At 39.7% G+C, this 13,314-nt stretch overlaps 1 protein-coding gene across 3 annotated transcripts in view; it reads right to left on the bottom strand.

Annotated features, from left to right (window-relative positions):
• Positions 1-4,897: 4,897 nt before the first annotated feature.
• Positions 4,898-13,314, bottom strand: part of cd2ap (CD2-associated protein) — a 111,062-nt gene continuing 102,645 nt past the window's right edge. For all 3 annotated transcript variants that reach the window (XM_004574083.5, XM_004574084.5, XM_004574085.5), the window contains 3 exons: positions 11,485-11,663; positions 10,952-11,015; positions 4,898-8,653 (listed from right to left, as the gene is read on the bottom strand). In XM_004574083.5, coding sequence (XP_004574140.1) covers positions 8,612-8,653; positions 10,952-11,015; positions 11,485-11,663 — 285 coding nt within the window. In that variant the 3' untranslated portion in view covers positions 4,898-8,611. The remainder of the gene's footprint in view (positions 8,654-10,951; positions 11,016-11,484; positions 11,664-13,314) is intronic.

Genomic DNA, 13,314 nt, shown 5'->3' with positions numbered 1-13,314 from the left:
ATCTGAAAAGATTACTCCTAACTCCCGCTCCCAAACCAACCTAATTTTAACCACTGAATGCAATGGACATCTAATTCCATAAGTTGTTTATATATCAAAGATATAATTGATTTCTTTTTGAGTTTAAGGGACAACAATTCCTGCCAAGGAAACAATCACACGTGATCGAACCATCATCAACCACCTTTCTTCCTCTGAAGAATTAAAGCTAGTCCAAAGAACATTTATTCTAAGAAGCTCTTTGTAGATGCCGAGCTGCCTCAAGTGATTGTCTGCTCATTTATGACACTGAATGTACAAACAAGTAGAACACTGTTCTTTGTTCTAAAATAGGATCAACTGATGCATCAAGTAAGGCATAATGGATTTGTATCCTGTGATCTCAGCTTGGGTCATGGTTTTACATAAATACAGGCACATCCTTTTTAGCCATCTGGTGTAACCAGGGGTCACAAATGTAACAATTTACATGCTGTACGTAAGTATTTAAATCTTTCCAGAGAGAGATCCTGGAATATTTATAAATCATCAGTTCCCAGCTGAATTTCTGAAGTGACCCAGACTTTACGTACTTTTACTGTCATACAATCAGCGACTCAATTTAGTTAAGTGTATAGAAGACTTCACTGACTTTATATGACTTAGGGTTTATAAGCAAAATGTTTAAAACTGTCCTTAAATTATTGGATTGCATAACTGCTGACAGTGATGCCCCACCAGGTCACAGGCTTGGACAATGTCAGAGTTTCACCTCTGATACTGCTGGATAAACAAAAACTCACTCAGGAATGAGATCACAAAGAGCTCAAGTTTTCTCTCACGAAAGGGAAGCAGTTGCCTCCAACCCACTTCAAGTTCCTTCCTTTTGCAAGCTGCTTTTATTGTTTACACTCACGAATATTCATAACATTTGTTGCTATGTTAGCTAAGGCAGATTACTATAAATGGTTACAAAACATGGAGCGGGGTGTCTGTAGCTCAGCTAGTAAACCGGGTCACCTACTAACCGAAAGGTTGTTGTTTCAATCCCAGTCTGCTCTAGTCTGCATGCCAAATATCCTTGGGTTTTCTAAGCCCCCACTCCTAAATCAACACATTCACACACTCTGTCTGTTTCTCAATCTCACAGCCCATGTCACCTCTACTTGCAGCCGCATAATGACGTAAAGAAATATTTCTTAAAAATCATTTTTCAAAAAATGACCGACCTGAAGCGGGAGATGGAAGCATGTAAATATAATAATAACCACTGCAGCCAAAAAGAGTGCCTGACGAGCCCAGTTGTAAGTAAGCTATTAAGACTCGACTGTACACTGTGTTCACGTTTTCTTCCGAAACAATAAGTTCCATTGGAGCAGCCTTTCAACACCTTTCTCTGTCTCTCACTACCAAAGTTGCTAGTAAGTCCCTTTACTATAGTTCGGAGCCACTGACCTGTTTTATATACGCGCAGAATAGTTTTCTAAACTGCAAAAAGTGCATCCTTACTCAATGTCCACCCTACTGTTACTCATTTTATATTAAGCTTTAAAAATCTAGTTGGTATTGCTATGGCGAATAGCCTTCAGTAATAGAAATAAATCACACAGCAATAGTACATTCAGGTTGTTGTAAAAAGCATGACAATATATTAAGTAATCCAAAGTATTCAAAATACGTTACTCTCATTGAGTAACATAACGGAATGCGTTACAAAATATATTTTGGGGCATGTATTTTTTAATCTGTAGTGTAATACATTTCAAAAGTAACCTTCCCAACACTGTCCAGCTGTCACGCACGGATGCGGTAGCATCATGCTCTAGGCTGTTTTGCTACCAGGGTGCTGGTACTTTGCACAAAATGTGGTGAATAATAAAACAGGACGACAATCTTCAGATTCTTCCATTTAATCTCAAAGCAACAGCTAGATTATTATACACAATTTATACACAATTGTTGTGTACAGTTATACACAAGACCCAACAGGACCGTGATTCCTAATCACAACTTGTTCTGGAATAGATAAAGCAGGCTAACATTAAGCTTCTAGAATAGTCTTCCCAAACCCCTGTCTTCAACCCAATTGAAAATTTTAGGACTAAACTGACTCTACACCAGGAAACCAGTTTAAATAAATTTTAACAATTCTGCCAATTTAACAGGTCAACTATGCAGCGAGAATTATAATATAATCTTAATGATAGCTACCAAAAGCGACTCGCTGATGTGCAATTTGCTTAGGGACATTTAACTAAATGTTAGTGGGGGAGTATGTATATATGTATATGTTTGAGACTATATGTATATGTATGCTCAGAGAAATCATTAAAAGTGTAAAAAATTACCACAATATATATATTTTCAATATATACATTAAATGTATAAAAACTTCTGACAACAACAGTTGGCAAAAAAAAGTAACAATAGCTCTAGCGTTATATTGTTTGGTAAGAATATAACAAACGCTATATTGTTATATTCTTTACAATATAAAGAAATTCAAGAATAGATGAGAAACAAAGTCACTGACATCTATCAGTCAAAGCCATTTCTAAGGCTTTTGGATTCCAACGAACCACACTGAGAGTCATGGCAAAAATAGGGTGCCTGGTGCTAAAATTAAGGGTAAAACTTTAGCACCAGCATGGCAAAAGTTACTGGGAAATATCCTACATGAGAGGTTCATAAAAAAATTATGATCAAGATGTTAACAGTCAGATATACAAGGAAACCATAACGGCCCTAATGAGTTGGAGGCTTTTCTTCCACATAGTGACGCTGCATGGATTATACGTCTAACCAGAAATACATTATGAATGTTTGACTGGCATATTCATCAGTGGCACCGACTGCCCTGTGAATCTGAACAATGAAATCAACAAATAGATTCCACCTGGCAACCATGTATCAAGTTCTTGCTGCAGGAAGAAGATGCCCAAACACCGGAAGATGCAATCACACAGGCAGAGGGAGAGGTAGCTCCAGAATATGACAATATAATTCAAACATTTGTAGTCCATGCAATCAAAGGGGGCGCTGGACTAGAGAGCACCCCAACAAGGACAACATAACTGGGTGATGGGTAATACCTTGCAGGAGAGGTCCTTCTGACTGCTGAGGTTGAAGGTATCACACCTACAGTACACATAATAGTGCACAGCCTACGCTCACATAGTGATTTTCTATTTTGAAGATAAATTCATACACTGCGGGTACGTATCATGCTGATGCCATTTTGAAAATGGTTGAATGTGACCTAACAGTGCATGGCCAGAAAATCACCTTTCTTGTTGACAAAAGGGTGGGTTATTTCCAACTCCTTACTTTTAAAAAATAGATATAAAAACCTTATTTTGAGAAAAAAATAAAACAGTGATTCTGAGTTTGAGTTTTATAAAATTTCTTGTCACAACTTGGCTGAGGCTTTGATGTAAATGCTTATTGAGTCTGGCTGTTTTGGGCACTTTCAAAAGGTTCAAGTGAAGGATGCACACGCTGCTCCAGCTGACCACGCACTGCACGACTTCAAACCAGGAGACTGCCTGGTGGTTAGCAACCTGCTGAGGAAGCAAACAATGGAGCGGCCTATTCCAGGTGTCTCTAATGGCACACACAGTGGTGACAGTGCAAAAAGGGAAACGTGGGTGCATGCAAGTTGTTGTCAATGTATTCCATTAGCAAGGGTGGATGAAGTAAAATCGCTTTGCTCCACTAAACACCAGGTTTGGGAGGAAAATATCACATCAGCCTTGTTGTTTCAGCGGTGAATGTTAAATGGACTGGTTCTTATATAGCGCTTTACATAACTTGCCTCATTTTCCAATTAACATAACCACTTTCATCTATGCTCTAAGTGCTTTCTATCTAATATTCACACACCTTAATACTCCAATAAATACATCGGAGAGCAACTTCGGGCTATTATCTTGGCCAAAGATATTTTGCATGCAGACTGGGATTGAACCACTAACCTTCTGATTAGGAGGTGACCTGCTCTATTAACCCAGAAAGGAGTGCTGATCCTCATACTCCAAGTTCCAGCCACTAGACACCTCTAGGGCAATACTGCAGTAAGGTGCGATGGACTAAAGGTGCCAGTATACCAGCCATAATGGTTGCTTTGCTCACCACTGCAACCTTGTCAGTTACTTGTATGTATATCCGTCATTAAGGTGCAGGAAGCCACTGCAGTGTTCTCCTGTATGATAGATATCACCACTTAGATAATATGGCCAAATAAGCCCTGATATAGGAGAAGTGTGAAGAATGCAAACCAAACTAGGCCTGAATTAAACCTTTTTGTTGTTTTGGTCTGATGATTGTGTGACAAATGTGATATACTGGTGTCAGATTGGATGGATGAACAAAAATAAGAAATGTAATGGAAATGTTTGAGCTTCTGGTACTTTTCTGAATCAAGCTGGCCTTAATAAATTAAAGACAGTCAGTTTGTGTGCACCTGGATTTCTAGATTTTCGCAACAGCAAAAGGACAGCAGCCGTAAACTAACATAGACTCTGAACTCCGGCACAAGTTCATGTCTATGTCTTGAGGCAACATTAGAAATGTAAATTTTTATCCTGCGTCTCTAAAACTCCACACTTGTGTCTACAATATCCTATTATTTAAACCCACCAGGTTCACACTTGCATATTTAAACGCACATACTCACGAGCAGACGTACTATTATAGACAGAATCTGTCAGCTGAGGATAAGTTCACTGGGAGCTGCATTTCCTCAGAAAACTCACTGACTCTCTCTCAGTCAGCGGTCAATATTTTCCACTCAATATTTCCCTGAATGTTTTAAAGAACTCAAGCATGAAAAGGTCTCAGGATTGTTGTGGGTCCATGCAAACCTTTAAGTGAAATACAATTTCAAAAGCAGAGACAAAAAAGAAAAAGGAAGCATCTGTGACAGTAAATAAAGATGATGTTTATTCATTTTTGCAAAGAATCTCAGCTCATGCAAGGATACAGCTCTTGTAAACAAAATCACTTGAAAATATGTTATAAATGTGCACACATTTCTTATTTTCTTGGTGTCAAAATCTGGAATGTAAAATATGCAAAAGTCATATTACAGATGTTCCGTAAATAGCCATCACCTAAAACGTCCCCTCTCTTGTTTCCCACATTAGCCTATTGCCTGGCCACACTGCATTAAGAGCCACACTTGTTCAAAGCCAGAAATCCATGTATTGTGTGAGTGCATGACCACTCAGGTCAGATCACAAAGCATCAAAGTGGCCACTGTGGGGCTTAGATTCTTCTCCAACACAATCATGGACAGTTCCAGTCGAGCATTTGCACACAGAATCAGGCCCGGCAAAGACTTCAAAGTACAAAGAGATGGGTTTTTTTTTAAGACATTTGTGAGATATGTACAACAACATTAAGACAAAGATACAAACAACAGTAACAGGTTTTTGTCCTTGTGGTAGCACAATGTGGAACATCTAACCTGGAAACAAAACTTATGAGTGTCAGAATTTAAACATCCCTGTAACTTGCAGTGAAGCCAGAGGTGGATGCACTTGGTACTGTGCTGCTCTCAGTTTCTCAGTTAAGCTGTTGAACATTGTGAGAGTCAGGGCTACAGAATGGAGCTAGAGCGTAAGCAGTATGAAGACAGACATCAGCCCGACTGCTCAAAACACCTCAACTGCCTCCTTTCTACTTGGAGCAGTGCACCCTCTCAAATGATTGAGCTCCTCATCCCAACTAACTTATTAATCTCCATTCATGAATACATTACAGAGGCACATTCATTCCCAAACTGGAGCTGGACATCCTCCACCTTTTCCAGCTGAGAACCATTGCATCCATCTTTGAAGGTGCCAATATTTATCCCAGCCAATTTGCAATCAGCTGCAAACTGTTGAAACAATATAATACATGAAATGTTAAAACTGAGAAATCTGTTTTTTGTTTTGTTTTTTTAAATTACAAGCTCCTTTTAAATTTGATACCAGCAATGAATTATAAATAAGCTGAGAAAGGGCCATGTTTGTTACTAGGTTGCATTACCTCTTCTTCTTTGATCAGTGCACAGTTTATGGGAGCTGGCATGGCTAGTAGCTGTATATGTAAATTTTACTTCATAGAAATTCCAAATAATCCAAAACTCTTGTTAAAAAAAAATCATTGTTTGATTTAAAACCCACTGTGATAGTGTACAGAGGCAAAACTACAAGAAGTACTCATGGACATAAAGTGCTTTTAAAAAAGGTTCTCAGTTTCAACATTTGATGCTGTTTTTGCGCTCTTCTACATTTTGTTTTTAATTTCCATTTCACACTGTGTGCAAAGGTTTCAGATGATTTGTGTACTCAAACATACAGTGAATCATGGAAACTATGGATGGTGCACCTCCCAACTCCACAAAAATGTTTTGTTATAATGATCCCTGCAGGAACAAGTGGACCCAAATTATGGCAGAAATATACTCCTATGAACAAATATATTCAGCTTCCAGTTAGAACTGACTGAGTTTGGCCTTCTGCGTTAGTGATACCATGCTCTACATTTCTGTACCCCTAAACATCATGACAAGTGAGAAAAATCCAGTTACCTTTCTTAACTGTAGCAGTACTTCCAGCTATAGAAACTGCCTGAGATTTAACGACAGTTGTTTGCTCAATGTCCAGTAAAAAGCAGTAACTTCTAATCTTTATTTAACTCCATCTTAAAACCCCTAATGTGTAATTTTTCAGATTGTAGACTCCTAGTGGTCAGCCCTGCTCACTTTATAAAGCTTAATTTAATCATCAGTCAGTTAATTGACTGATTCATTTGATGCCTCATACAGCAATCAGCCACTGCATTGAAACCACTACTGGGTGAAGTGAACGACACTGACCATCATGTTATGAAGAAATGTTGGATTTCTGGCATCATTACTGTAATAGACCAAACACATGAGAGGTGCTCAAAGTACTTCTCCAATCTGAAACCCGTTGAACACCGCCAACTCCCAGATGCCACAGGTCTTTCCTGGAGCTCCTCCTGAGCTCTTCTGTGTCACTTTGGTGGCACAGGCAGAAGTGACACAATATTGGGAAAATGGTTTTAATGTTATGGCTAATTGGTGCATGATAAACATGGCTGTGGCAAGTTGTGCAGGCATTTGAAGTGGAAATGTGGAAACACAAAATTTAGCCTAGGGTGTGGCAGCGCAGTGTGCTGTAACTATACACTGACAAACATGACAAACCAACTACTAGTTCAAATCATGGTAGTGCAAATCTGGTGGATGTATGTATGCATGTAACTTTAAGTCTGCTGAAACATTACGGATCAAGCTGCATGACACTTATACCCATCATCCATGCTAACATGGCTAAAAACACACTAGTTGACCCATATCGCACCAGTTTCCACCAGGATAATCTCATTCTTCAGCAGTGTTTTATCATCAGACGATTAAAAGGGGGAAGAAAAAAAAAAGGACGTGAGTGAATTTCGCCGCTTCATCATGTTCTTCCAGTTAGTTTAACCCATGTGTCTGGAATGTGGAGTTGTAGATTAAACATAAGAGGGAGGGGGTAGTCGGCTGAGCAAAAAGACACCAGACGATTTAGCAGGAAACAAAGATGGATGAGAGTAAGGAAGGCGGAGGTAGAAATGACAGGGATGGGAGAGAGCTATGAATAGACAAGCGAGTAGCAGAGATGATCGTAATGAGGCTGCCTTTTCAGAAGAATGTAGTCCCTCCTTCCTCGTGCCTTTCTTGCATTTTATGACTCTGGCTAAGTTTTTTGTGTTTTTCTCACAAAAATAGAAGAGCCAGCATAGAAGAGGCCCTCTATATAATATTTGACTAAGCGTGTCAGTAGATTTAAAAATATAGATATACAATATCATGCTGCAAATATTCCAGATCCCATTACAAACATTTAATAGATTGTTTTTTTGTTTGTTTTTTTCTGAAACAGGCACAGTAGTGTTATTCTGGGTAGGAATGCTAGAAAACATCAAAAGACAACAAAAAAGAAACGCGAGAGCTTGCTCTGACACGCTGCAGCCATGTGGTGGTGCTGTGCTGACAGGCGCCGTGCAAGAAAGAAAAACGCATTTTAATCTGAAGATGAAAACTCAAATAATCAAATCTGTTTAAAATAAATTTTTGTGCATTATAAAAATCAAAAAGAAATTAGGCAAGGAAAACGAGCACCCTCTGCTTTACACAAAGTCAGTAGTACTGGGAGCATCCCTGAGGAGTTCAAGGAACGCCAGAGTGATTGGAAAAGAGCCAGAGCAGCAGAGTTGTGAGTCCAGCGCAGTAGTTTGAAGTAAGGCCTCGGGTTTTTTTTCTTTTTGTATTGGCAAAAGTTTAAAAAAAAAAAAAAAAGAAAGAAAAGAGAGCGAGAGGAACATATACATCTGTAACTTACACCTAGCTTGAAAAAAATCTTATGTGCAAAATGTAAATCTTACAAATATGGAGAGTGAGTTTGTTTGTTTTTGTAGATCACTGAACAAGGATTGTGCTTGAGGCGGGTGGATTTCTCCACCCTCTCTCCCTCCATTTGACCATCCATACATCGCTGCCCTCCTGCTCTCCTGTTGATCGACGGGCAGGCCAGCAGCTGACCCCGAGGACTGCCGTTGATTAGATCAAGGAGTTTCACGTCGAGTGGATGGTTCGCTTTAGCTTCTCGATCTCCATCTGTGAAGAAAAAATAAACTTCTTACAGTTGGTGTGTAGGGTGGGGATGCATGGAGCTACACTGTGTCCAATGAAGTAGCTGTTTGGCTATGCAGAGAGAGGAACAACGGAACAACACTGTGCACACCTCTCCAACGAGGCCAAAAACATGTTATCAAGGCTACAAATGTAGCACAATGTTTGTACTGTTGGAGAAAGAGGCAGTAAAAAAAAAAATCCTCAAAAGAAAGTGTAAATTATAAAACACAGATTTATATGCAGGGTCATCTGATTTCAAATTGGTTCAATTCCACAGCCGTTTACCAGGAACACTCCTTACTGTTAGAGCAGATTTGTAACTTTCACAATGATTTCTCCCATTTTATGGCTCATGCTCTGCAGGACATGCCGCGAATGAGCCGATGCCAGAGACCTCCAGAGGTCACGCAGAGTGCAGGTATTCAAAATAACTTCAAATTAAGTGATTGGTCATAATGTTTTGCCCCATATCACACTGAAAAGGCGCTGCAGCCATATTCGATTTGCCAGAGTAGATTGAGCTTGTGAGTCAGTTATTGTCATTATCCCTCTGTGAGGTACAGTGGCATCCTGCTGTGGGGCTTTTCCACTGGTGGGGATTAGGAGAATTGAATGACAATGAAAGCACAAGCCGGAGGAAAACCTGAGCGGCACGGCCAACGTCTTTGACGAGGATGAGGAAGCTGAGGTGGAAGCTGAAGTTAACTGCAGGGGGGCTTAAACTAATCTGCAGTTATGTTTCTCTGTATGCGAGTCTGACCCTGCGTGGGGCTCTCTGCGGGGGACCCCTCCTCCTGTGATCCAATTTATATTGGTGCCCTGTTGAAGACAGAAAGGTCGGCCGGGCAGAGTGGACCAACCTTCAATCTCTCAGTTTAACATGAGCAGCACATGGACGCTGAATGTGTTCTCAACAGTCAGGGAGTGTAGTTAGCCTAGAGGCGTATCCTCGGTCATCAGTTTTCTTTCTTTAATTTTAAGTGAATGATTTAAATATTCATTCTTGACGTTCTGCACAGAACTTGATTTTTAAGAAAGAAAAAAAAGGATCCATCAGGTAGCTGCTCACCTGGTGAAACATCAGCCTGAAATTTATAACGAAACCAGCTAACAGAAAAACCCTCTCTACTAATGTCTCTCTCACAGACATCATGCTCAGAGAGCCTGTCTGTTTAAGGCAGAATTCCTGACAGGATCGGGGAAAAACCCAGAATTCCTGTGGTGTTTAATTCCACAATATGTGGGATTAAACACCACAGATGTTATACTACAGTTCTCTTTTCACCTCCAAAACCCTGGATCCCACAGTTCCTACGATGCAACTTAAACATGTTCGCTGAATAACCGCCCTGTTTTAACGATAAACATTGTCCATTGTAGGTGCTTTTTGTCATTAGCACAGGAAAAAAAAAGGCCCAAATAATGCTGATCCATCCCAAACTCCTTTACTTTCATTATCTGAAGCTCAAACTGGAGCTGAGAAGAATCATAAACACAACTCTGAATAATCTGAGCTTAGAGTTAGCAAACACATTGCACAACACTCATGCTTTTATGAGCTGATGGGACAACTCAGGACAGACAGTAACCGTTATGTGTATAGCTGGTGCAGTGTGTCCCTTAAGGGCTTAATGTGTTATTAAACAGTTACATTTCTTTACATGTGTAAAGGGAAAAAACCGAAGGCTTCATGTGTGCATGATGCTGTGGGGATGAAATCTTTAAAACTCGTAAATGCAGCCAGTTTTTTTTTATTTTTTTATTATTGTTTTGATTTTCATTAATGTGTGAGTGTTGACCAGGAAGGAAGAGGAAATAATCTGCTGCTGGTAATAAACTAAGGACACTCAACACATGCCAACGCATAGACTGCGAAATGAAACAATGCTGTTTTTGCACTTTCAACCCTGAGGCAGTATGTGCTTTGAGCAAAAATATTCAATTGGTACTGATGTCAGCAGATGAGAAGAGTTTAATGAAGACGGACGGACTGGAGTGCTTTGGTGTTTTGCTGTCAGCAGGTCTTGACATTAATGAACAATGACTAATTATTGCATGCATTCATGTGTTCACTCATTATTTAGTGGATGTAATAAGTTACATTTAGACGGTCCCAGCTGTGATCACATAGAACTTCTATTACTGAGTCAGTAGAAAGTCACTAGTGTACAGAGCTGGATGCTGTTCACGTGTGCACAAAAAGCATCAATATTTGTCTAAACTAATGGGTCTAATGAATGTGGACAGCTCAGCCTGTGTTTCAGTTGCGAGCTATACTACCTGCAGGGACACACGCTTTTGCCTTTCGTCATCCAGCTCTCCTCGAAGCTCAGTGATCTCTTTCCTGGAAATAAACGAACAGAGATGTGCAACCTTAGCATGTGGCTACCTTAGCAGCGAATATCATAAATATCTAAACACTTTCTTCCTTTAAACACACCTCAGAACCAGTTTCAGTGCCTCAAATGAACTTTGAGTTAATGTCGTCAGAATCCAAAAGACACATATTATAATACTTATTATAAAAAGCCAGGATGGTTTTAAAGAGAATGATGGTTGGAAAATGCTTGAGGCGATAAATCAGCTCGACAGAAACGGTAGCTATTGCTAATTCAGAGATACAGGAGTACGCATTACCATTTCAGTGGTATTGGGTTTGGCAGTGGCGTAATAATTTGATGTAAATCATATATTTATGTATGTTTTATTTATAATAATGTTTTATTATTTTATAAGGTCAGAACCTTGAAGAACAATTTTAGCTTTCCATTCCTGTCCTGCCCTCAAACCTTATCAGGCTCATGTGTCCTTACATTTGCTGGGACTTGAGCAGTTCCACCGTGAGCTGCAGCTCCTTCATCTGGCTCCTCAGCTCCTCCAGCTGGGAGCTCGACTCCTCATGCTCCACCTTCGCCTTGCTGCCCAGAGAGGCTCCGAAGTCTCCAAAGTCAGGCTTGTGGAATGACGGTGACAATAAGGTGTTTGTGGAAGGCTATTAAGACATGAGAGGAGAAAAATGTAAGACAAGAATTTTCTGCAATAATTCTTTTTTGTGTGTCTGTTTTGACCTCCAATCTAAAACTAAATTTAATTGGATGTTTTTATCTTGTCATTATAATACCTGCACCCTCAGGGAAAAGTATCTGTGATGCAAATTTAATGGTGAGGCTCTCAAATTAAATCCACTGTGACAGCAGAGCAGATGAGGAATTTAAATCCAATGCTACAGTGTAGGAAGAAAAACACGGGGCTGATTTACACAATGTGTTTTCCAGTGAAGGGGGATATTCAGTCTTTATCACCCCATCGCACTTCGTGTCTTCATGTAGGTAAACAACACTGACTTAAAGCAAAATAACAAAGTGCTGTTTTTTGTAGCTACTTGTATTCAGTGAGCGTTTTCAGAAAAAGTGATGTAATGCTAAAAGGATTGTGTGACATGCCAAACTTTCCCTAAAAAGCCAACTTGGGGATAACTTTAGCTTTTAATTAGACAAATCTGAAAGCAGAGGACTTGAAAGGAACCAAACAGATGGAAGTCTCAAGATGAACAAACAGACTGTAGGTAATGTGTCAGGAAATAATCGGAGTATGTGAACTGTAAATGTGTGATGGTGAGAAATAGGAGTAGCAGGGGCTGAGCAACAGCTTGTTTGACACGGGTGTGACAACTTCCACTATGGTGGTTTATTCTGACCATACAATCAAGACATTGTTTTTACTGTTACACTTAAAAGAATCTGTATGTAGCTATGTACTCCAGATGTGCTGATGTGAGGCTTGCATTGGGTATTGGTCAGATACTGAGCCACAAAAGCTGGACTGGGTATTGGTGACGACAAGCCGATCCACGGTCCAATCACAAACAGCTTCAACTCGTTTTTTTCCCCCCAAAGTTTTTTATCTAACTGCAAACTGTGGTCAAAGTGAGCCAACATGACTGAAAAGGGCCAACAACAATGATGTTCCACTTCCTTTTGATTGTGCACTTGATTGCTTTCACTCTCATGCTCGGTCAGAGACCTTATTTGAGAAGCTAGAAGCAATAATAACACATAGTAATACACTGTGACTGAATATCATTCACTTCAGCTCTTTACTGCCAGCTGCACATCTGTGTGCAAACAGGAAAAGTGAAAAACATTAAATTTATTTTACTGTATTTATTCTGGGCCTGTTTTCATTTATCACTTCACTAACACTAACAAAGTACACAAAGCTGTGAGGATTCCTGACACATTCAATTCTCTTACTCACAGTGAGAGGTGCAGATTATTAATTCAACACTGGCATCAGTAATGGAGCAAGACCAGAGTGGAGTTCCAAGTTATCAACTAATGTTTGCAACCTTGATTGTGAAGCAGCATCTATGAACTAAGAAACCAAATACCACAAACATGACTGAGAGGTCCATTTGGTATGAAGGTTTATAGGATGCATCGAAAAACACCTTTTTGTACCAGGCTGAAAGAGCCGTGTTATGGTTTTGCATGTCAGCATTAACCATGTGATGTTGGCTTATCTGCTAGTTTGGATGTGTGACATTCATGGTGACAACATAGTGAATAAAAGGCTAGTCACCAAAGCCTACAGAGTGGTCACCACCAGTTCCTAGGGAAAAATATATAGAAAGCTCCTTATGA

This window comes from Maylandia zebra, linkage group LG15, assembly GCF_041146795.1.
Source record: "Maylandia zebra isolate NMK-2024a linkage group LG15, Mzebra_GT3a, whole genome shotgun sequence".
Taxonomy (NCBI): Eukaryota; Metazoa; Chordata; class Actinopteri; order Cichliformes; family Cichlidae; genus Maylandia; species Maylandia zebra.
This window is presented reverse-complemented; position numbering and strand designations above follow the sequence as displayed.